The sequence below is a fragment of the Leptodactylus fuscus genome, chromosome 2 (genome assembly GCF_031893055.1).
Source record: "Leptodactylus fuscus isolate aLepFus1 chromosome 2, aLepFus1.hap2, whole genome shotgun sequence".
In the NCBI taxonomy this organism is placed as follows: domain Eukaryota; kingdom Metazoa; phylum Chordata; class Amphibia; order Anura; family Leptodactylidae; genus Leptodactylus; species Leptodactylus fuscus.
Genome location: NC_134266.1, coordinates 275748111 through 275773633, shown reverse-complemented (window position 1 = coordinate 275773633; position 25523 = coordinate 275748111). Strand labels below are relative to the sequence as shown.

Below are 25523 nucleotides of genomic sequence, written 5' to 3'. Positions count from 1 at the left end.
TCCACCATGAATTTGCCCAAACTGAGCTGTTTAGAGGCTCCCTCCACCATGAATTGGTCCAAACTGGGGTTTTTAGAGGCTCCCTCCACCATGAATTGGTCCAAACTGAGGGTTTTTAGAGGCTCCCTCCACCATGAATTTGCCCAAACTGGGCTGTTTAGAGGCTCCCTCCACCATGAATTGGTCCAAACTGGGCTGGTTAGAGGCTCCCTCCACCATGAATTGGTCCAAACTGGGGTGTTTAGAGGCTCCCTCCATCATGAATTTGCCCAAACTCTGCTGGTTAGAGGCTCCCTCCACCATGAATTGGTCCAAACTGGGCTGGTTAGAGGCTCCCTCCACCATGAATTTGCCCAAACTCTGCTGGTTAGAGGCTCCCTCCACCATGAATTGGTCCAAACTGGGGTGTTTAGAGGCTCCCTCCACCATGAATTGGTCCAAACTGGGGTGTTTAGAGGCTCCCTCCATCATGAATTTGCCCAAACTCTGCTGGTTAGAGGCTCCCTCCACCATGAATTGGTCCAAACTGGGCTGGTTAGAGGCTCCCTCCACCATGAATTGGTCCAAACTGGGGTGTTTAGAGGCTCCCTCCATCATGAATTTGCCCAAACTCTGCTGGTTAGAGGCTCCCTCCACCATGAATTGGTCCAAACTGGGCTGGTTAGAGGCTCCCTCCACCATGAATTGGTCCAAACTGGGCTGGTTAGAGGCTCCCTCCACCATGAATTGGTCCAAACTGGGCTGGTTAGAGGCTCCCTCCACCATGAATTTGCCCAAACTCTGCTGGTTAGAGGCTCCCTCCACCATGAATTTGCCCAAACTGGGGTGTTTAGAGGCTCCCTCCACCATGAATTTGCCCAAACTCTGCTGGTTAGAGGCTCCCTCCACCATGAATTGGTCCAAACTGGGGTGTTTAGAGGCTCCCTCCACCATGAATTTGCCCAAACTCTGCTGGTTAGAGGCTCAATCCACCCTGATTTTCAAAACAAATGTTGGTGCCAACCTCAACTTACTACAAGGGCCAAATTCACTGCTGGTGACAAGCTCTCCTCACTGCAAGTGCCAAATACACATGTTTCAAGGTGTTTTCCTACTGTCAGAGAGGTGGTATTGAGTGTGTAAAGTGTGTAGTTGTTAGGCTGTGATGTTGGGGTAATAGAGGGTCTTTGGTGTGTTAGATGCCCCCAGACATGCGCCCCCTGCTGTCCCAGTGTTATTCCAGAGGTGTTGGCATCATTTCCTGGGTTGTCATAGTGGACTTGGTGACCCTCCAGACACGGATTTGGGTTTCCCCCTTAACGAGTATCTGTTCCCCATAGACTATAATGGGGTTCGAAACCCGTTCGAACACACGAACATTGAGCGGCTGTTCGAATCGAATTTCGAACCTCGAACATTTTAGTGTTCGCTCATCTCTAGTCATGACCTCTTAAGGCTGCTGAAAACTCCACACTCTGCCACTCACTTTTTTTTGCAGCCTGCTGACTCTGATACTGGGTCACTGTATGGCCTTCTCATGCTGCTGCTACTGACACACTCGGTAACTGTATGGCCTCCTCACGCAGTTGCGGCCTGCTCACTCTGCTGCTGGCTCACTGTAAGGCCTTTTAAAGCTGCTTCCACCTCCAAACTCTGCCACTAGGTAAATGTATGGCCTCCTCACACTGCTGCCACCTCCACACTCTGTCATTGGGTCACTGTATGGCCTCCTTATGCTGATGCCACCTCCACACTATGTCACCTCATCCTTAACACTATGTTGTCATGTCACTATGACGCCCTCTCCAGTCTGTCAGGGGGGCGCTACTTGTATAAGCATTTGCTAGAACATGTGTGTTACTGCGAGGCACAGTGTTCTACACCACTATATATATACTATACTATATACACCACTATATATACTATACTATATACACCACTATATATACTATACTATATACACCACTATATATACTATACTATATACACCACTATATATACTATACTATATACACCACTATATATACTATACTATATACACCACTATATATACTATACTATATACACCACTATATATATACTATACTATATACACCACTATATATACTATACTATATACACCACTATATATACTATACTGTACTATAATATACTATATACAACACTATATATACTATACTATACTATATACACCACTATATATACTATACTATATACACCACTATATATACTATACTATATACACCACTATATATACTATACTATATACACCACTATATATACTATACTGTACTATAATATACTATATACAACACTATATATACTATACTATACTATATACACCACTATATATACTATACTATATACACCACTATATATACTATACTATATACACCACTATATATACTATACTGTACTATAATATACTATATACAACACTATATATACTATACTATATATACCACGATATATACTGTACTATACTGTACTATGTACACCACTATATACTGTATACCAGGGCCGGCTCCAGGTTTTTATGGGCCCTTGGGCGACAGAGCCTCAGTGGGCCCCCTTGTAAAGGAGGTGGGGGAGTCGAGACACTGTGCGTTGCAGATGAAGCGAGTGACGTCATGCAGGAGTGTGGTGTCACCAACGCCATACCTCCCAATCTTTTAAAGAGTAGAAAGAGGGGCAAAATGTGCGGTGCGCTCTGCGCGCCGCTGCAAATTTAGCTCCACCCACTTTTATGTTGATTCCACCCATTCTCATTCATTTATTATGTGCTCCCACACAGTATAATCCTCCTACAGTCACCCGTAAATTATATGCCCCCCTCCATCTCTCCCCCAGTTTCATATACACCCTTCCTCTGCCCCCAGACTCATGTCCCCCCTCCATCTCTGTCCCCAGTTTCATCACGTTCTCCCCCTTCATCTGCCCACAGTTTCATGTCCCCCGTCTCTGCCCCAGTGTCATGCCGTTCCCCCCCTCCCCTTCATTTGCCCCTTCAGTTTCATTGGGCCCCCTCCATCTCTGTCCCCAGTTCCATGCCGTTCTCTCCCCACCCCCTCCATCTGCCCCAGTGTCATGCTGTTCCCCCCTCCCCTTCATTTGCCCCCCAGTTTCTTTGGGCCCCCTCCATCTCTGTCCCCAGTTTCATGCCGTTCTCTCCCCACCACCTTCATCTTCCCCAGTGTCATGCCGTTCCCCCCCTCCCCTTCATTTGCCCCCCAGTTTCATGGGCCCCCTTCATTATGTTTCACCTTAATATGTAATACAAAACAAACACTTACACTCACCTTCCATCACTCACCTTCCCTCGTTCCCCCGATGCTCCTCTCTCCAGTCACATACGCGATGCAGGAGCTGTGAGATCAGCTCCTGCTTAGCTCCGGCCCGGCTTGCGTGTGATGCGATGACGTCATCACGCCTACACACGCAAGCCGGGCCAGAGCTTTAAAGCAGGAGCTGATCTCTCAGCTCCTGCATCGCGTATGTATTTCAGCTCATCGGCGGACGGACGCCGATGAGCTGAAATCGTGACAGGCAAGTGCCGGGGGGCCCCCAGAGGCTCTGTGGGCCCCGGCACTTGCCCGACTATGCCGTGCGCTGACGCCGGCCCTGCTGTATACTATACTATATACACAATTATATATACTATACTATATACACCACTATTCAGGCTCTCTGCATCCAGGAAATAGCTGTTTTTTAATGCTTAAAGGGATCCTATCATTAAAAGTCATTTTTTTGTCCTTAACACACAGGAATAGTCTTAAGATAGGCTATTCGTGTCCTACTTTTAGATGTCTTCTCCGCGCTGCCGTTCGGTATATAATCTGGTTTTCGTCGGTATCCAAATGAGTTCTGTCGCAGCACTGGGGGCGTCCTCAATGCTGCAAGAGAACTCTCCAGTGCCGCCTCCATCTTCTTCAGGAACGGCCTCTCCCTGTGTCTTCTTCCGGCAGTGGCTTCAAACTTCTAGGCTTCGGGCCTAGGGCAAAGCCAACTGCGCGTTCCTGCCAGGCACAAGAAAATGGCCGCTTACGGTACTGTGCAAGCGGCCATTTTCTTGTGGCCGGCGGGTAAGTGCAGTCAGCTTTGCCCTAGGCCTGACGCCTAGAAGGTTGACACCACTGCCGGAAGAAGACACAGGGAGAGGCCGTTCCTGAAGAAGACGGAGGCGGTGCTGGAGAGTTCTCTCACAGCATTGGGGACGTCCCCAGTGCTGCGACAGAACTCATTTGCATACTGACAAAAACCGAATTATAAACCGAACAGCGACGCTGAGAAGACATCTAAAGTTAGGACACGAATAGCAGAATCAAAATTTTGAAATCTGGCGAAGCAGCAGAATTGATTTTTTTTTCAAAACTTCGCTCATCTCTATCCATGTCCTGTGGTTATTCCATAGATACCTTATCAGATGGATAACTAGTTACATAGACCATAGGCTTTGCCCAGTAGGCCGGCACTGCCAAGGCGCAGGAAACATTCTGACTACATTGTTTACTCCACTATTCTATTGGTTTATATATATTGACCTTTAGAATGATGAAGTAATATTATAGACCTCTCCATGGTCCACTAAGCCTAGACATACCCTGCACCTCAGAACTCCGGAGATCCTCCATTATGTTACTTTGTGTCTTTTGTCATTCTCAGCAATTTGTACAATGTAAACAGATCATTAGTAAAACATTCCTGTCACTAATGAGCTTATTAGTAGCGACCGGTGTCTGGAGGGCGAGTCCATTGGGAAGACGTCTCTGATGTCCCTCATTTGAGAGAATTTCCTACCTCCAATATATGTCTATATAAGATCCTGTTTTTTGGTAGATCGGGCCAGTGGATCTCAGCAAAGCCTTCAACAATGAACAATATGTCCATGGTCTTCAACATCCAAGACTTTGTTCTTTTAGGGCTCAAAGAGCTGGAGCACCTGAAATATTTCTACTCCTCAATTGCCCTTGTAATATATCTCATCACAATATTCTTATGTGCATTAATTGTATATGTTGTATGGACAGAACAATCTCTCCATGAACCTATGTACATCTTCATATCTAACCTGGTATGGAACATCATGTTTGGCAGCTCAGCATTGTTCCCCAAGCTGGCCATAGACTTGTTCATTGGATCTTCCACCATCTCGTTGTTTGGATGTCTGACCCAAGCATTCTGTATTCAGAGCTTTGCTCTAGTAGAGATATCAACTTTCACCATCATGGCCTATGACAGATACCTGGCTGTTGGTTTCCCATTGAGATACCACTCTCTGATGTCTTGTAAGAAGGCTCTACTGTCCTTGGTTACCATCTGGTTGGTGATCTTGATAAGTGTGTTTGTAGGTGTCATGTTTGTGGTCAGGTTGACACTATGTGGTAATAGTATCCATAATGTGTACTGTGAAAATTTTTCTGTTGTCCGTTTGGCTTGTGTCAGTACGGTCCTCAATGATGTTTATGGAATAATTGGGACCTTACTGTTACTCATAGGGTCATTGATGATTGTGATCTACTGCTACATAAGGACATTTCTTATCTGCATGAAGATCTCAGTAGAAGCCAATCAGAAAGCCATCCATACATTGGTGACCCATATAGTCACGTTCTCTACTTTCATGGTGGCCACTTTATTTGTCATCTTCAGGTACAGGTTAAATGGTGGTTCCCTGTCCACAGTCACCCACGTTGTAATCTCAGTCGGTGGTCTGACGGTCTCCATCACCCTCAATCCTCTGATCTATGGGATAAGGACAGAAGCTTTGAAGACCAAGATGATTCAGACCTTAAAGCATAAATTGGGTAAATCCAAGTAATTCTTGGTTTCTTCTTATTTGAACATCACTTCATATTTAAATGAACCCGTAAAGTGCCAACGTCTCACTAAGTGTTCTGTAACTTGGGTGGTAAAGGTTCGTTTTATCACTTTTATGAATCCAAATGGTGAAATTTTATACATAATCCTCATTAAAAAAATATAGTCCCATTTTGTGTATTTCCACGTTCATGGTCAAGGATTACAGATACACTTTGTATAAACTGATTCTACCGTCGTGTAACACCAGTGATTGGCTCGACCATCCTCCACCATTTCTAGGTTTCCCACTAGGGATGACAACAATGTAACATCACACGTCATCATTTACATAAAACTCTGTCTAGTCCATATCCATATCCCATAGGTCAAGTCTACGACGGAGCTGTTCACATGAAACAAGATTTTTAGAAGAGACTTTTTGAAAAGTTACTGTATTGAAACAATAAAAAGAGGATTGCATAAGTATACACACCCCCTAAGGCATTGGGAGCATACACTGGCTATCAATAATGTTGACCATCCATAACAATATAATGTAACACATCAAATGCTCAATCTACTTTGCTGTTTGGACGTTCCATGTCTGTCCCAAAGGAACACAATGCTGAGAAAAGCAAAAATAAGAGAAAAACTTCTCACCATTGGTCGGCGAATGGCTGCAGCAGTCATAGGAGTGGATGGGACATTGTGTGCTTGTGACTACCAATGTGACCACTGCAGGGGGCGGTGGTGCTGGAACGGCTGGGGACTAATCCGGGGACTAAACCCTTATACCAACCTTGCATTTGCCAATTCTGTAGGGTTTCGTTGCAGCAATCACTTGATTTACAGACAGGGTTACAATAGAAGTTCACACCTCCATAGATTCATCCCATCTCATACATTTTTTATTTTTCCATTCGCAAAACTGTGTAAGAGCCTTTTTTTTGTGGGACAAATTGTACTTTATAATGGAACCATTTAATATTCCACTGGGAAGCTGAAAAAACTTCAAAATGGGGGGGGGAGAAAAACTGCATTTGCACAATTTTCCTGTGGGTTTTATTATTATGGCATTCCCTGTAAGGTAAACATGACGTGTTCCTTGTATTCTTTCAGTGATAACAACACAAAGTATCAAATAGTTGTGAAGTGGAAGGAAAATGATAGAAAGTTTAATTAAATAAATATCTGACTTGCAAAAGTCTTCAGCCCCCCCTATAGTAATACTTTGTAGAGTCTTCATTTGTTGCAATTCCAGCTACAAGTCTTTTGGGCTCGGTCTCACCTTTGCACATCTACAGATGAGATTTCGGCCCCTTCTTCCTCTTTGCAATCAGATTGGATGGAGTGTCTGTGATCAGTAATTTCAATGGGATTTGGGTCTGGACTATGATTGGGCCGTTCTAACCCCGGAATATTCTGTGATCTAAACCAGTCACTGGGGCTCGGGCCGGAGGTTTGAGGTCATTGCTGGAATCTCCTTCACAGTCTCAAGTCTTTTACAGCCTCCAGTCTCAGGTTTTCTTCCAGGATTGCCCTGTATTTAGCTCCATCTTCCCATCACCTCTGAGCAGCTTCCCTATCCCTGCTGCCCCCCAGCATGATGCTCCCCCCTATGTGTCACAGTGGGGATGACAGGGTGTTCAGGGGGATGGGCAGGGTTACTTTTCCACCACACATAGGCCATAGTGTTCCCCTTTGGTCTCCTCCACCTTCTCACACATGTTTGTGGTGTCCCCCTATATATCTTGTGGCCATAATCTGCAGACGCCCCTTCTAATGTCTTTCTTACAATGGTTTCCTTCTTGCCGTTCTTCCATATACATTGTCAGATTTGTGGGGGGGCGCAGTGACCTCTAGTTGTCCTGTGGACAGATTCTCCTGTACCTGAGGATTTCTGCGGCTCCTCCACACTGACCATGGGCCTCTTGGTGGCTTCTCTGACCAGCGTTCTCCTTGTCAGTGATCTGTTAGTTTAGGTGGACGGTCATGTCTTGTAGGTTTGGAGTTGTAGATACTTTCTCCATGTTTGGATGATGGATTGATCAGGGCTCCTTGAGATTCTTAAAGCTCAGGAGATGTTCTTATAACCTGACCCTGCTTTAATCTTCTCCACAACTTTATCTCTGACCTGTCTGGTGAGTTCCTCGGTCTTCTTGATGCTCTTTGTTCACTAGTGTTCTCTAACAAACCACTGAGGCCTTCACAGAACAGATATATATACATATATATATATATATATATATATATATATATATATATATATATATATATACTGAGACTACATTACACAGCCGGATTCTATTAACTCATTAATAGAGATGAGCGAACACTAAAATGTTCGAGGTTCGAAATTCGATTCGAACAGCCGCTCACTGTTCGAGTGTTCGAATGGGTTTCGAACCCCATTATAGTCTATGGGGAACATAAACTCGTTAAGGGGGAAACCCAAATTCGTGTCTGGAGGGTCACCAAGTCCACTATGACACCCCAGGAAATGATACCAACACCCTGGAATGACACTGGGACAGCAGGGGAAGCATGTCTGGGGGCATAAAAGTCACTTTATTTCATGGAAATCCCTGTCAGTTTGCGATTTTCGCAAGCTAACTTTTCCCCATAGAAATGCATTGGCCAGTGCTGATTGGCCAGAGTACGGAACTCGACCAATCAGCGCTGGCTCTGCTGGAGGAGGCGGAGTCTAAGATAGCTCCACACCAGTCTCCATTCAGGTCCGACCTTAGACTCCGCCTCCTCCGGCAGAGCCAGCGCTGATTGGCCGAAGGCTGGCCAATGCATTCCTATGCGAATGCAGACTTAGCAGTGCTGAGTCAGTTTTGCTCAACTACACATCTGATGCACACTCGGCACTGCTACATCAGATGTAGCAATCTGATGTAGCAGAGCCGAGGGTGCACTAGAACCCCTGTGCAAACTCAGTTCACGCTAATAGAATGCATTGGCCAGCGCTGATTGGCCAATGCATTCTATTAGCCCGATGAAGTACAGCTGAATGTGTGTGCTAAGCACACTCATTCAGCACTGCTTCATCACGCCAATACAATGCATTAGCCAGTGCTGATTGGCCAGAGTACGGAATTCGGCCAATCAGCGCTGGCTCTGCTGGAGGAGGCGGAGTCTAAGGTCGGACCTGAATGGAGACTGGTGTGGAGCGATCTTAGACTCCGCCTCCTCCAGCAGAGCCAGCGCTGATTGGCCGAATTCCGTACTCTGGCCAATCAGCACTGGCTAATGCATTGTATTGGCGTGATGAAGCAGTGCTGAATGTGTGTGCTTAGCACACACATTCAGCTCTACTTCATCGGGCTAATAGAATGCATTGGCCAGCGCTGATTGGCCGAATTCCGTACTCTGGCCAATCAGTGCTGGCCAATGCATTCTATTAGCTTGATGAAGCAGAGTGTGCACAAGGGTTCAAGCGCACCCTCGGCTCTGATGTAGCAGAGCTGAGGCTGCACAAGGGTTCAAGCGCACCCTCGGCTCTGATGTAGGAGAGCCGAGGGTGCACTTGAACCCTTGTGCACCCTCAGCTCTGCTACATCAGAGCCGAGGGTGCGCTTGAACCCTTGTGCACACTCTGCTTCATCAAGCTAATAGAATGCATTGGCCAGCGCTGATTGGCCAATGTATTCTATTAGCCTGATGAAGTAGAGCTGAATGTGTGTGCTAAGCACACACATTCAGCTCTACTTCATCGGGCTAATAGAATGCATTGGCCAGCGCTGATTGGCCAGAGTACGGAACTCGACCAATCAGCGCTGGCTCTGCTGGAGGAGGCGGAGTCTAAGATCGCTCCACACCAGTCTCCATTCAGGTCCGATCTTAGACTCCGCCTCCTCCAGCAGAGCCAGCGCTGATTGGCCGAATTCCGTACTCTGGCCAATCAGCACTGGCTAATGCATTGTATTGGCGTGATGAAGCAGTGCTGAATGAGTGTGCTTAGCACACACATTCAGCTCTACTTCATCGGGCTAATAGAATGCATTGGCCAATCAGCGCTGGCCAATGCATTCTATTAGCGTGAACTGAGTTTGCACAGGGGTTCTAGTGCACCCTCGGCTCTGCTACATCAGATTGCTACATCTGATGTAGCAGTGCCGAGTGTGCATCAGATGTGTAGTTGAGCAAAACTGACTCAGCACTGCTAAGTCTCTGCATTCGCATAGGAATGCATTGGCCAGCCTTCGGCCAATCAGCGCTGGCTCTGCCGGAGGAGGCGGAGTCTAAGGTCGGACCTGAATGGAGACTGGTGTGGAGCGATCTTAGACTCCGCCTCCTCCAGCAGAGCCAGCGCTGATTGGTCGAGTTCCGTACTCTGGCCAATCAGCGCTGGCCAATGCATTCTATTAGCTTGATGAAGCAGAGTGTGCACAAGGGTTCAAGCGCACCCTCGGCTCTGATGTAGCAGAGCTGAGGGTGCACAAGGGTTCAAGTGCACCCTCGGCTCTCCTACATCAGAGCCGAGGGTGCGCTTGAACCCTTGTGCAGCCTCGGCTCTGCTACATCAGAGCCGAGGGTGCGCTTGAACCCTTGTGCACACTCTGCTTCATCAAGCTAATAGAATGCATTGGCCAGCACTGATTGGCCAGAGTACGGAATTCGGCCAATCAGCGCTGGCCAATGCATCCCTATGGGAAAAAGTTTATCTCACAAAAATCACAATTACACACCCGATAGAGCCCCAAAAAGTTATTTTTAATAACATTCCCCCCTAAATAAAGGTTATCCCTAGCTATCCCTGCCTGTACAGCTATCCCTGTCTCATAGTCACAAAGTTCACATTCTCATATGACCCGGATTTGAAATCCACTATTCGTCTAAAATGGAGGTCACCTGATTTCGGCAGCCAATGACTTTTTCCAATTTTTTTCAATGCCCCCGGTGTCGTAGTTCCTGTCCCACCTCCCCTGCGCTGTTATTGGTGCAAAAAAGGCGCCAGGGAAGGTGGGAGGGGAATCGAATTTTGGCGCACTTTACCACGTGGTGTTCGATTCGATTCGAACATGGCGAACACCCTGATATCCGATCGAACATGTGTTCGATAGAACACTGTTCGCTCATCTCTACTCATTAAGTGACTTTTGCAGACAATTGTGCGCCCTGGATTTTATATAGGGGGTTCAGAGTAGAGGGGGCTGAAGACTTTTTCACATTACACTTTCAGATTTTTATTTGAGTAAATATCATTTTCCTTCCACTTTACAATTATTTGATACTTTCTGTTGGTTATCACTGAAAATATCTATAAGTTTGGGTCTGTAAGGTGACAAAATGTGAAAAAGTTCAAGGGGTGTGACGACTTCTGCAAGTCGTACGCTTTTTCAGCTTTGAAACAGATGGGTATAGGTGAAGTATTCATGATGGCCCTGGCAGCTCTATATTCAACTCCGTCTGCTAGAGTGTTCGTAAACGGAGCTCTATCTACTCATTTTGATATAACTAATGGCACACGCCAAGGTTCTCCCTTTAGTTCTTAAAATCCCTTTAAATCCCTTTAAATGTCCTTTAATTCTTTCTATTGAACCCTCGGCGCGTGCTATTAGATCTCACATCGATATCTCTGGTATAACTATCTCTGGTAGATCTCATGTTATCTCACTTTATGCTGATGATTAGAGATGAGCGAGTAGTATTCCATCGAGTGGGTTTTCGATAGAATACTACGGTATTTAAAATACTCGTACTCGCTCGAATACTACTCCTATTCGCAGTAAAGATTCGAGTCAGAACCAGTGTATAGCATTTGGCCAATCAACGCTGGCTCTGCCGGGGGCTCGTCCATGATGAGGCGGAGTCTAAGATCAGACCACAATGGTGACTGCTGTGGTCCAATCTCAGACTCCACCTTGTCACAGACAGGCTTCCGGCAGAACCAGCGTTGATCGCCAATCAATGCTGGTTCTGCAGGACGAGTAAGTTCACATTAGCGCTCGCCTCCAGTCCAGAAGGAGTACGCAGGAGGACCCCCCCTTCCCGAATGGAATATCAACAAGCGCTGTGCAGTTAACCCCTTCCCGCCGATGGCATTTTTTGATTTTCGTTTTTCGTTTTTGACTCCCCTCCTTCTAAACCCCATAACTTTTTTATTTCTCTGCTCCCAGAGCCATATGAGGTCTTAATTTTTGCGGGACAAATTTTTCTTCATGATGCCACCAATAATTATTTTATATAATGTACTGGGAAGCAGGAAAAAAATTCAGAATGGGGTGGATTTGAAGAAAAAATGCATTTCTGCGACTTTCTTATGGGCTTTGGTTTTACTGCGTTCACTGTGCAACCAAAATGACATTTCCCCTGTATTCTGTGTTTCGGTACGGTTCCAGGGATACCAAATTTATATGCTTTTATTTACATTTTGACCCCTAAAAAAAATTCCAAAACTGTGTTAAAAATTTTTTTTTCTAAAAGTCGCCATATTCCGACAGCCATAACTTTTTTATACGTGCGTGTACGGGGATTCATAGGGCGTCATTTTTTGCGGGGCCGGGTGTACTTTTTAGTTCTACCATTTTCGGGAAATGTTATTGCTTTGATCACTTTTTATTCAAATTTTTATCAGAAGCAAAACAGTGAAAAAACAGCGGTTTGGAACTTTCGACTATTTTTCCCGCTACAGTGTTTACCGAACAGGAAAAATATTTTTATAGATTTGTAGAGCGGGCGATTTCGGACGCGGGGATACCTAACATGTATATGTTTCACAGTTTTTAACTACTTTTATATGTGTTCTAGGGAAAGGGGGGTGATTTGAACTTTTAATTCTTTTTATATTTTTTTTACTTTTTTTTAACTTTTTTTTTTTATTTTTTGCATTTATTAGACCCCCTAGGGGCGTTGAACCCCAGGGGGTCTGATCACTAATGCAATGCATTACAATGCTAATGCATTGCAATGCATTGCAAAAAAGCATCCTTTCTTTTGCAGGCTGCATACACCAGCCTGCAAAAGTGAGGATTTGCAGACAAGCCTGGGTGCCTGTACAAGGCTCCCGGCTGTCATGGCAACGGGACATCAGCCCTGGAGCATGCTCCAGGAGCCGGTGATCCCGGCCAAAATGGCGGTGCTCATGCGCCGCCGGGAAAATGGTGCCTCCTTTGACCGCGGCGCCGGAGGGTTTAATGCCTCCGATCGGTCCAGGGACCGATCGGAGGCATTAGAGCCGGTTGTCTACTGCTTAAAGCAGTGGACACCCGGCGGCTATGGCGGCCGCCCGGCTCCCGGGCGGTCGCCATAGTTACAGACCCGACATGCGCCGTACTATTACGGCGCATGTCGGGAAGGGGTTAAAGCACACGGACCCGTTTTAGTCTATGGGGTCCGTGCGCTTTAACTGCACTTTGCTCCTCCTAAACACTCTCCTCCTGCTACTCGTGGACTTGGTGACCCTCCTGAGTCGAATAGTGGTTTCCCCTGAAACGAGCATTTTTTCCCGTAGACTATAATGGGATTCGATAGTCGATCAAGTAGTCGAATATTGAGGCTCTACTGGAAACAAATATCGAATCTCGAATATTTCACTGTTCGCTCATCTCTACTGATGATGTTATTTTATCTTTGGATGGAAGGTGGAATTCCAACGGATGGAAACGTTGCATATCAGCCTTTGTTGGGGGAGACCGTTCTGCAGCTTCAGCTCAAGGAGGGTGTGCTGGGTGCTGTACAAGTGGCTAAAGTGCATGTAAAGTTTCCTGGCCATTTTTAGGATGTCTTGTGGATGGGTGAAAAACTTAAGGAGATGTTCGACAACCAGATTGAACATGTGCGCTATGCAGGGTGCAAGGCTCAGCTCTCCTTGATGCAGTGCTGACACCAACGAGATGTAGAACAGCATGACACTGTGGTATGCTGGAGGAGTACTGTGAATTGTCCCTGCAGTGGAGGTTAAGGACACAGTGGAGGATGAGGTGGACATTGTTGCAGGACCAACGGTGTGAGAATAAGGAGGTGAAAGCGGCATCACCTGACCAAGTTGCTGGTGTGCCTGGGCAGGAACTACATTCACCCAGTGGGGCGTAAAGGACATATATTGTCCTTGACCATAGTTACAGCTCCACATGTCAGCACTGCCATGTACTTTGGCAGACACCGACAGGTTCAAGGATTGGCCCACCTTCTACATATATGTGCAGGGCTGGTGCTGCCTTTTTGGCAAAGAAATAACGACTTGGGACTCTCCACCTCGGCTTCGCACAAGCCATCATTTCTCTGAAAGGTGCAGAGTCCACCACGTAGAAAGAAAGTGACTGCAGCACCAGCAACTTGGACAGGAGCACGTTCAGCTTCTACGCCAATGGAGTGCCCACATACTGTTGTCTCTTTGAAATCGCTTCGGTGATCGATTGCTGATGCAATCACTGACTAGGAGGAAGAGAGGAGCATCAGGACTAGCAGATGATCGGAAGGACACATACAGTTAGGGCCAGAAATATTTGGACAGTGACACAAGTTTTGTTATTTTAGCTGTTTACTAAAACATGTTCAGAAATACAATTATATATATACTATGGGCTGAAAGTGCACACTCCCAGCTGCAATATGAGAGTTTCCACATCCAAATCGGAGAAAGGGTTTAGGAATTATAGCTCTGTAATGCATAGCCTCCTCTTTTTCAAGGGACCAAAAGTAATTGGACAATGGACTCTAAGGGCTGCAATTAACTCTGAAGGCGTCTCCCTCGTAAACCTGTAATCAATGAAGTAGTTAAAAGGTCTGGGGTTGATTCCAGGTGTGTGGTTTTGCATTTGGAAGCTGTTGCTGTGACCAGACAACATGCGGTCAAAGGAACTCTCAATTGAGGTGAAGCAGAACATCCTAAGGCCAAAAAAAAAAGAAAAAATCCATCAGAGAGATAGCAGAAATGCTTGGAGTAGCAAAATCAACAGTCGGGTACATTCTAAGAAAAAAGGAATTGACTGGTGAGCTTGGGAACTCAAAAAGGCCTGGCGTCCACGGATGACAACAGTGGTGGATGATCGCCGCATACTTTCTTTGGTCAAGAAGAACCTGTTCACAACATCAACTGAAGTCCAGAACACTCTCGGTGAAGTAGGTGTATCTGTCTCTAAGTCAACAGTAAAGAGAAGACTCCATGAAAGTAAATACAAAGGGTTCACATCTAGATGCAAACCATTCATCAATTCCAAAAATAGACAGGCCAGAGTTAAATTTGCTGAAAAACACCTCAAGAAGCCAGCTCAGTTCTGGAAAAGTATTCTATGGACAGATGAGACAAAGATCAACCTGTACTAGAATGATGGGAAGAAAAAAGTTTGGAGAAGAAAGGGAACGGCACATGATCCAAGGCACACCACATCCTCTGTAAAACATGGTGGAGGCAACGTGATGGCATGGGCATGCATGGCTTTCAATGGCGGCACTGGGTCACTTGTGTTTATTGATGACATAACAGCAGACAAGAGTAGCCGGATGAATTCTGAAGTGTACCGGGATATACTTTCAGCCCAGATTCAGCCAAATGCTGCCAAGTTGATCGGACGGCGCTTCATAGTACAGATGGACAATGACCCCAAGCATACAGCCAAAGCTACCCAGGAGTTCATGAGTGCAAAAAAGTGGAACATTCTGCAATGGCCAAGTCAATCACCAGATCTTAACCCAATGGAGCATGCATTTCACTTGCTCAAATCCAGACTTAAGGCGGAAAGACCCACAAACAAGCAAGACCTGAAGGCTGCGGCTGTAAAGGCCTGGCAAAGCATTAAGAAGGAGGAAACCCAGCGTTTGGTGATGTCTATGGGTTCCAGACTTAAGGCAGTGATTGGCAATATTGCCAAATATTTCTGGCCCTAACTGTATCTTCCTTCAGCTGAGGTGGTGGAGCCTTGACTGCCTGAAATGGGGTGCGTGCCACTGGGTGATGAAGCGGTTGCTGGGGCAGGCTAGATGACCACATTGGAGCCACGGCTCTCCCAGATGACTTTATAGTGATGCTGTACCCTGGCCACACTTCACCTTCTGCCCACAGATTAGACATATGGCCATGTTCACCTTCCCTGGCGGCTTAAGAAAAATCTGCCACACTGCCGAGTAGGTGATGTTACCCTCAAAACTCCACACTGACTGACTGCTACCACCAGTGCTTTCTGGGCAGGTAGGCTCCTGAGAAGCAGGTGGTCTACACTGGGCACATTTGACACCCAACCTCCCACTGCTGCCACCCTGATGACTCCAGGTCATACTATCAGATCAAATGGACAGATAAGTACGCAGTTTTGTTTTGTGTTTCTACCACTTTCCCTAACGCCTGCTCACATCTCTCTCTGCCTCAATGGAAAATGCCTGAATCCAAGATGGCGGAGGGGATTAATAGGTCTGTGACATCACAGGGCCAGCAGGGTGCTGATTAGCATGGCATTGTGGGTGTTCCAGAGTTCCTTGCCCCATGTTCTAAGATGTGCAGCATCCATTTTAGGAAAAATGCCATTTGCTACCACGAAGCCTAAGGAAATCCGGCTACAATGCAATCAAAGTTTTCCAGAAATTTGGATGGAATTCCACTTTTTCATCTTTGATTCGCTCATCTCTAATGGTTATTGTACTGATTGTATAACAATCTTTAGAATGTTGATGTAATATTCTGTATCTCTGGATAATAGAGTCCACCATTCTCCACTAAGCCTACACATACAACGCACCTAAGAGCTGCCTAGGTCCTCCATTATGTTACTTCGTGTCTTTGAAAATCTCAGCAATTCTTCCACAATACACAGATCATTAGTGAAAAACATTCCTGTCACTAATGAGCTTCTTAGTCACAGTCGGTGTCTGGAGGGCGAGTCCATTGGGAAGACGTCTCTGATGCCCGTCGCTGCTCATCTGTCACATTTTATTTTATCTCCTACCTCCTTTTATTTCTATATAAGATCCTGTTTTTTTGTGGCTCAGGCCAGTAGATCTAGAACTCACTACATTGTCATGTACATCTATGTGGATCTCAGCCAAGTCATCAACAATGGACAATGTGTCATTAGTCTTCAACATCGATGACTATGTTCTCTTAGGGCTCAAGGAGATGGAGCACCTGAAATACTTCTACTCTGCGTTTGCCCTTGTCATATATTTCATTACAATATTCTTGGGCACATTAATTGTGTATGTTGTATGGACAGAACAATCTCTCCATGAACCTATGTACATCTTCATATGTAACCTGGTATGGAACGTCATGGTTGGCAGCTCAGCCTTGTTCCCCAAGCTGGCCATAGACTTGATCACTGGATCTTCCACCATCTCATTGTCAGGATGTCTGACCCAAGCATTCTTTATTCAGAGCTTTGCTTTTATGGAGATATCAACTTTAACCATCATGGCCTATGACAGATACCTGGCTGTTGGTTTTCCATTGAGATACCACTTTCTGATGACGAACAAGAAGGCTCTACTGTCCTTGGTTATCATGTGGTTGGTGGTCTTGATAGGCAGGTTGGTTGGTGTCATGTTGGTGGCCAAGTTAACACTATGTGGTAACAGTATCCATAATGTGTTCTGTGAAACAGTATCGCTTATCCGCTTGGCTTGTATCAGTACGGCCATGAATGATCTTTATGGAAATACTAGTACCTTGTTGTTAGTCGTGGGGTCATTGGTAACTGTGATCTACTGATACATAAGGACATTTCTTATCTGCATGAAGATCTCAGTAGAAACCAATCAGAAAGCCATCCATACATTGGTGACCCATATCATCACGTTCTCTACTTTCATGGTGGCCATTTTATTTGTCAGTTTCAGGTACAGGTTAAATGATGGTTCCTTATCTACTGTGACACATGTTGCAATCTCAATGGTTGGTCTGACAGTCTCCATCACCTTCAATCCTCTGATCTATGGGATAAGGACAGCAACTTTAAAGAGAAAGATGATTCAGACTTTGAAGGACGTCATTCATAATCATACATTGGGCGAATCCATTTTTGGATTGTGATATTTATAAGCTAATTTCACAATTATCTTCCTGATCCTAGAAAGTGCCAAAGATGAAGTTGATGCTCAATAATCCTTTCCTTTGGAAATATGTTTATTGTTTCCATTCCTCTAAATGGAGAAACGTTACATTCTTGACAAAAATTGAGGCCAAAATGGAAAAGCCATATGTGAATATCTCAGTGCCCCAAGAATCAATAGCTTGCAGAACTTCCTTTAGAGCAAGAACATGAAGTCCTAGTTGTCTGGAGGACTTTATCAGTCTCTGACTTTACAGCAATGCTTGAGGTCATTGAGGTTTTTGGCCATTTGGCTATTTTAAAGTCCAAACACAGCATTTGGATTGGGATGATCTGGACTATGACTGGGCTATGGCATCTCCTTTATACTTTTCTTTTCCAGCCTTTCTATTTTACAGTTGCTGCAGTGCTCGGAGACTTTGTCCTGTTAGATGACCCATTTTTGGCCAAGATTGGATAGATGGCCTCACACTTGACTTTAGAATACTTTGGTATTTAGAGGAGTTCATGGTCGACTCAATGAAATGGAATGCAATGCCAAGTGTCCAAATCATTCTCTTCCACCACTGTCCTGTAAAAACGGTAGGAGATATTTAAATAGATATGTTGGGTTTGGTTTTTGCCAAACCTCTCCACTTTGGTTTAGTCTGTCCAAAGGACAACGTTCCAGAAGTTTTTTGGTTTGTTCAGATGCAACTTTGTTACCTTTGGACGTCCTGCCGTGTTCTTTTTAGAAAGAATAGACTTCCTCCTGACATCCCCTCCACATAAGCCAACTGTACCATCATGAACTCAAGCATTTAGCACGCTAACCGAGTCTTAGAAGTTGGGTTTTGCAGTTTCTTTAAGCCTTGATTGAGCAAGATTGACAACTGTCTTTAATGTTTGATCTGTGATGGGCTACAAATTGTTTGGAAAAGGCCTTATAAAACTTCCTATAGTGATAGTCAACAACAATTATTTCTCTAAGATCATTGCTGATGTCTTTCCTCCTTGCTATTAAACTAACACACACCTGAATATTCCAGACCAGCAAACTGCCAAAACATCTGCTGCTGATAAATCAAACCTTGCTTATTTCTGTGGAGGGGGGGTACTTCATTTTTCACTCACTGCTTCTTCATTTTCATCTACTTAATGTTAAATAAAAAATGTAAATATGGCGTCTGTCTGTGTTGTTGTTTATCTGAGGTTGTATTTTCTTAATTTTAAGACCTTCTGAGGACCAGATGTTTTTTTTATTATGTCCTGAAACATAAAACCTAGAATTCAATAGAGTGGAATTGTTATTCTAATCACGTCTATATGATTAGAGACTACAAACAAACCCTGCACAATTTCATCCGGCAGTCACGTGTCATTCCGTCTTCTACTGTTTGTAGATTATCAGTAAGTGGGGCAGAGGCTGTAACACATGACATGGAGGAGGGGGATAACTTTATATTGTATTCTATAATGAATAGGCAGCCAATATAGCGACCGGCACAGACCAGAGACCTCGCTGTAGCGTCTAGCCTGATAGATGAGCCTGGCCACTGCATTCAGAATAGATTGTAGAGGGGAGAGTTTAGTGAGGGGAAGACGGATTAGTAAGGAGTTACAGTAGTCAAGGCGAGAATGAATCAGAGAGACAATAAGTGTCTGTAATGTATCTCTGGTAAGGAAAGGGCGTATTCTGGAGATGTTTTTGAGGTGAAGGTGACATGAACGTGCGAGTGATTCAATATGAGGGGTGAAGGAAAGGTCTGCGTCAAACATGACCCCGAGGCAGCGGGCCTACTGCCTAGGAGTTATAGTAAGGCCGGAGACTGCAATGGATATATCAGGGACAGATCTATTAGATGGTGGAAACAGTAGTAGTTCAGTCTTAGAGAGATTTAGTTTCAGATAGAGTGAGGACATGATATTAGAGACAGCAGAGAGACAGTCACTGGTGTTCTGTATGAGTGCAGGGGTGATGTCACGGGAAGATGTGTATAATTGGGTGTCATCAGCATAAAGATGGTACCTGAATCCAAATCTGGCAATGGTTTGTCTAATGGGGGCTGTGTAGAGAGAAAAGAGCAGGGGGCCTAGGACCGAGCCCTGAGGAACCCCAACAGCAAGGGAAAGAGGGGAGGAAACAGAGCCCACAAATGATAGACTGAAGGTGCGGTCTGAGAGATAAGAGGAGAACCAGGAGAGCGCAGAGGCCATGAGGCCGACTGAGCGGAGCATAGTGAGGAGGAGATGATGGTCAACAGTGTCAAAAGCTGCAGAGAGGTCCAGAAGAATAAGAAGAGAGAAGTCACCATTGGATTTAGCCATTAGGAGGTCATTGGAGACTTTTGTGAGAGCCGTTTCAGTAGAGTGCAGAGCGCGGAAACCAGATTGTAAGAGGTCAAGCAAAGAGAGAGCAGAGAGATAGCGGATTAAACGAGAATAGACCAGGCATTCCAAGAGTTTAGAGATGAAGGGGAGGTTAGAGACGGGTCGATAGTTAGCAGCACAGGACGGGTCCAGGGAGGGTTTTTTCAATAGTGGAGTTATAACAGCATGCTTGAAGGAGGATGGGAAGATTCCAGAAGGGAGAGAGAGGTTAAATATTTTAGTAAGGTAAGTCGTGACAACAGGCGACAGAGATTGGAGAAGGTGCGAGGGGAAGGGGTCACTACTGCAGGTTGTAGGGCGAGATGAAGAAAGTAGCTAGGAGACTTCCTCTTCTGTGACAGGTTCGAAAGATGAGAATGGACAGTCTGTAGTGCGGCTAGTGAGGGAATCAGTACTATGGTAGGTGGTGGGATCAGTACGATGGTAGGTGAGGGGATCAGTACTATGGTAGGTGAGGGAATCAGTACTATGGTAGGTGGTGGGATCAGTATTATGGTAGGTGAGGGGATCAGTACTATGGTAGGTGAGGGGAGATCAGTACTATGGTAGGTGAGGGGATCAGTACTATGGTAGGTGAGGGGAGATCAGTACTATGGTAGGTGAGGGGATCAGTACTATGGTAGGTGGTGGGATCAGTACTATGGTAGGTGAGGGGAGATCAGTACTATGGTAGGTGAGGGGATCAGTACTATGGTAGGTGAGGGGACCAGTACTATGGTAGGTGATGGGATCAATGCCACCAGGAGATTGGGCAGTTATTTTCTGACGGATCTTATCAATTTTATCATGATAAGTGGACAGGTCATGTTAGGAGTATTTTGTGTCGTGGGTATTGGTGCACACCTTCTGACTTGCTCGCACGCACTGTTGGTAGGCAGCTTGATTTCCTGGTTGATTAGTCTGTCCTCCCATTTGCACCTGGGAGGAGTGGTCTCTACTCTGTATTTAAACCCATGCCTCCCATGGTTCTGTGCTGAGTGTCGCTTTTACAGAGCTAGGCCTTAGCAGGAGGAGTAGGTGGTTATCTTGGATAGAGGAAGTTCCGTGGTTGGTTTTTGGGAGGTTTTGGGTGAACAAGTTGGTTTGTGTGTTTTCCCTTCTGTGTTCACCAATCCTCCCTCCGTGTATAATTGACTGTGTGAGTGAATTGCCTTATCCTTTGATTTCTACTCAGTTTCCCTGTGTTTGTTTCCTAGTGTACGGTTCCTTCCCATATTGGTTTGGGGAATTCTTTCCTACATGTTTCCTGTGTGCTGCTTGTGTTGTTAGTCAGTGCACACCCTTGTCAGTCCCTGTCAGTAGCAGCTTCACTTGTTCGTTAGGGGTGACCCCCTTTAGTCTCCAGTCCCTAGAGATCTTATAGGGCATTCCTTCTCCCACTTCCCTCTAGGCCTACGGTGTCAGTGAGAGAGGAGCTGTCGGGGTCAGGTTTAGCCTGAGAACAGCCGACCTACACCCGTGAGGCAGGGACCGGGTTAGCTAGTGGGAGTAGTGCAGGGCGAGATTCCCTACTGCTATCCCTTAGTCCCGTTGCAGCTACCTGGACTGACATAACAGTACACTCAGCCGGTAAAAAAAAAAAAAAAAAAAAAAAAAAAAAAAGGAAAGGTTCGTTTGCATTATGACGGACCTGAAACAGTTGTACCAGGCGGTGCAGCAGATCTCCACTGAGATGGAGGGGATCAAGCTACGAATGGATGCCATCCAAGCTTCTGGCGTATCTCAAGTACAGCAGTTGGCTCAACACACAGCCTCTCAGGTGGAGGGCATACAGAGGCAGGTGAGTAGCGCCCCTGTGGGTCGGCCTCTGGAGCCAAAGGTCAGCTTACCTGAACCCTTCCGAGGTAAGAGGTCAGATTTTTTCCGATTTCAAAAGGACTGTCTTTTGTATTTCCGGCTACGGCCGTTTTCCTCCGGTTCTGAGGTACAGAGAGTTGGGATTATTATTACTTTATTGAGAGATGATCCCCTCATCTGGGCACATTCGTTACCAGCCGACTCAGCTTGCTTACTAACTGTAGAGGCGTTTTTCTCCACAATGGGGTTACTGTATGACGACCCAGACAGGGTACGCACGGCTGAGTATAACCTACGACGTGTGGTGCAAGGGGATCACGCTATAGAGAAATATTGCACAGAGTTTCGTAGGTGGGCAGCAGAAGTACACTGGAATGACCCCGCTCTACTTAGTCAGTTTGAGACAGGGCTCTCGGACCAGGTTAAAGACCATCTAGTTTCTCACCCTGTTCCGGGAGATCTAGATGAGGCCATGCAGCTGGCAATTAGAGTTGGACGGCGCCTCCGGGAGCGTGGAGACAAGAGTCCTGGGGGGGTTAGCCCTCCTCAATTCTCTGTTTTTGGAGAGGACCCGGGGGACCAACCCATGCAGATTGGGGCCACTGTGCGAAGTGCTAGACCCAAGAGTGAAGGGTCCCGCACAGTACACTGTTTTGTGTGTGGAGGAATGGGACATTTAGCAAGGGTGTGCCCCTCCAGAGAATGGTTCGCCAAGGAGGGTAATAACCCCAGGTCTATTGAGAGTAAGGGAAGAAAACCTACTAAGGAGGGAGGTGTGCATATTTCCTGTACTCAGACTGCCGGGTTGACCCTTGATGGATGGGTAAATGGGCAGAAGTGCCGGATTTTGGTTGATTGTGGTTCGGCAGTCAACCTTATTGACTCAGAGTTTTGCGAGCAACTAAGGGTGAGTCCTTTGGTCTTGAAGTCTCAGATACCGGTGTGGGCTATTGATAAGACCCCTCTACAGCAATCTGTCATCTCCAAACAGGTGGAGGGTCTGGAGTTTATTGTGGGTGGCCACAGGGAAGAGATTGACTTGTTCTTGTTGTCTAAATTACCAGCACAAGTAGTGTTGGGGTGGCCCTGGCTGAAGCAGCATAACCCTATTATCAACTGGGAGACCGAGACAGTAGTTTCTTGGGGGCATGGGTGTAATGGTCGATGTCTGCCCATATCCGTGATGTCTTTGTCTATAGACAATTTGCCTCAAGAAATATGTGAGTTCAGGGAGGTCTTTGAGGAAAGGGCAGCCAAGACATTACCACCACATCGCACCTATGATTGCTCGATTAAATTTATACCTAATGCAGTGTTACCCAAGACAAGGTTGTACAATCTCACTATTCCGGAGAGGGAGGCGCTCAAAGAGTATATTGAGGGGAGTCTAGAGGTGGGGCATATTCGCCCATCTAAGTCCCCAGTAGCAGTGGGGTTTTTCTTTGTAAAGAAGAAAGATGGAGGGTTGCGCCCTTGTTTGGATTTTAGGGAGATTAATAAAATCACGGTGCGGAATCCCTATCCCATCCCGTTGATCTCGGATCTTTTCAGCCAGATTACGGGAGCTCGCTGGTTTAGTAAAATAGATTTACGTGGGGCGTATAACTTGCTGAGAATCAAGAAGGGGGATGAGTGGAAAACAGCGTTTAACACACCCCTAGGACACTTTGAGAATCTGGTGATGCCTTTCGGTCTAACCAATGCGCCCGCGTTTTTTCAGAATTTTATTAATGATGTACTAAGTGCCGTTATAGGGAGGGGGGTTGTGGTCTATCTGGACGATATACTCATTTACACCCCGGATTTGGAGACTCATTGGGAGAGAGTGAGAGAGGTTTTAAATCTCCTGAGGGTTAACCAATTAAGTGCTAAGCTGGAGAAATGTGTGTTCGCGGTCAATAAATTATGTTTCCTTGGCTATATCCTATCGGACAAGGGGTTCGAGATGGATCCTGAGAAGGTCAGGGCAGTCTTGGAGTGGCCGCGACCTGAGAACCTAAAGGCGGTCCAACGGTTCTTGGGATTCTCCAACTATTATCGCCAGTTTATTAAGGGATTTTCTGAGGTTGTGAAACCCATCTCGGACTTGACTAAGAAGGGGGCTGACTGTGCTAAGTGGTCGCCAGAGGCGCTAGCCGCGTTTGAAGAATTGAAGAAGCGATTCTCCTCCGCTCCCATTTTGAGACAGCCGGATGAGAGGTTGGCCTTCCGAGTGGAGGTGGATGCCTCCTCGGTGGGGGTGGGTGCAGTACTTTCTCAGGAGTTCGAGGAGGGTACGCATCCCTGTGCCTTCTTTTCTAAGAAATTCTCTGCCTCTGAACGGAATTATGACATCGGAGATAGAGAACTACTGGCAATAAAACTAGCGTTCGAACATTGGCGTCATTTCCTGGAGGGGGCCAGAAGGCCAGTCCAGGTATTTACCGATCACAAGAATTTGGTTTATCTTGGGTCGGCGAAGAGATTAAATGCACGGCAGGCCAGATGGGCTCTATTTTTTGCGCGGTTCCATTTTACCGTGACTTATGTGCCGGGTTCAAAGAATGTTAAGGCTGATGCTTTATCCCGGTATATGTCGACTGAGGAGGAACGAGAGGCGCCGGCCACTATTCTTGGGGATGGAGTGGTGGTAGCAGTATTGGGCACGAAATTGGAGAAAGCCTTGATCGAAGCGCAACACGCTGCACCTTCCAAGATACCTAGAAACAAGCTGTTTGTCCCAACTACTCTCCGACAAAGTCTACTGAGGGAGTGTCACGAGTCGGTTCTTGCTGGTCACCCGGGGGTTTCAGAGACCATGAGATTGGTGTCTAGGAATTTTTGGTGGCCAGGGTGGAGTAAGGATGTCTTGCAGTTTGTTCAAAATTGTTCGGTCTGTGCAAGAGCCAAGGCGTCGCATACCCGTCCCCACGGTCTTCTACATCCGTTAGAACCTCCTAAGGCACCTTGGACTCATCTGTCTATGGATTTCATCACGGGCCTTCCAGTGTCTAAGGGTTTCACGGTCATTTGGGTAGTCGTTGACCGCTTCACGAAAATGTGCCATTTGATCCCGTTTTCCAGGCTGCCATGTGCCAAGACACTATCAGGGTCATTTATTAAAGAAATTGTAAGGTTGCATGGTCTTCCTGAGGAGATCGTTTCGGACAGGGGTCCGCAATTTGTGGCTAAATTCTGGCGGGCTTTTTGCAGCAGGTTGGGAGTTACACTGTCCTTTTCCTCCGGGTTTCACCCGGAGTCTAACGGGCAAACAGAGAGGAAGAATCAGGATGTGGAACAGTTTTTGAGGTGTTTTGTTCGAGAGAACCAGAATAATTGGGCTGACTTTCTTCCCCTGGCAGAATTTTCCTTAAACAACCATGATTCCAACGCCACAGGTACCACACCTTTTTTTTGCTCCGGTGGTAGACATCCTGTTTTCGGAGTATTTTCTTCCATTTCGTCCCCAGTTCCGGAGGAGGAGCTATTTTCTAAAAAGCTGCAAGGGGTATGGTCCCGTATCCGAGAGAATCTGGTGCGGGCGTCGCACCAGGCTAAGGTCCAGGCGGATAGGAAGAGAGGAGAGTTGCAGTTCTTCCCTGGTGAGAT

The 25523-nt window shown here is 46.1% G+C and overlaps 2 protein-coding genes across 2 annotated transcripts; both read left to right on the top strand.

Moving 5' to 3' along the window:
- The first annotated feature begins 4852 nt into the window (after nt 1-4852).
- On the top strand, nt 4853-5800 carry LOC142194176 (olfactory receptor 1496-like). The gene has a single exon (XM_075263192.1). It carries the CDS (start codon nt 4853-4855, stop codon nt 5798-5800), a length of 948 nt encoding a protein of 315 aa, XP_075119293.1.
- Nucleotides 5801-16777: 10977 nt separating this feature from the next.
- On the top strand, nt 16778-17428 carry LOC142194175 (olfactory receptor-like protein DTMT). Its single transcript, XM_075263190.1, has one exon. It carries the CDS (start codon nt 16778-16780, stop codon nt 17426-17428), a length of 651 nt encoding a protein of 216 aa, XP_075119291.1.
- Nucleotides 17429-25523: the final 8095 nt, after the last annotated feature.

Coding starts and splice junctions, on each gene's coding strand:
- LOC142194176 (XM_075263192.1), top strand. CDS start 4,853: ATGAACAATATGTCCATGGTCTTCAACATCCAAGACTTTGTTCTTTTA.
- LOC142194175 (XM_075263190.1), top strand. CDS start 16,778: ATGGACAATGTGTCATTAGTCTTCAACATCGATGACTATGTTCTCTTA.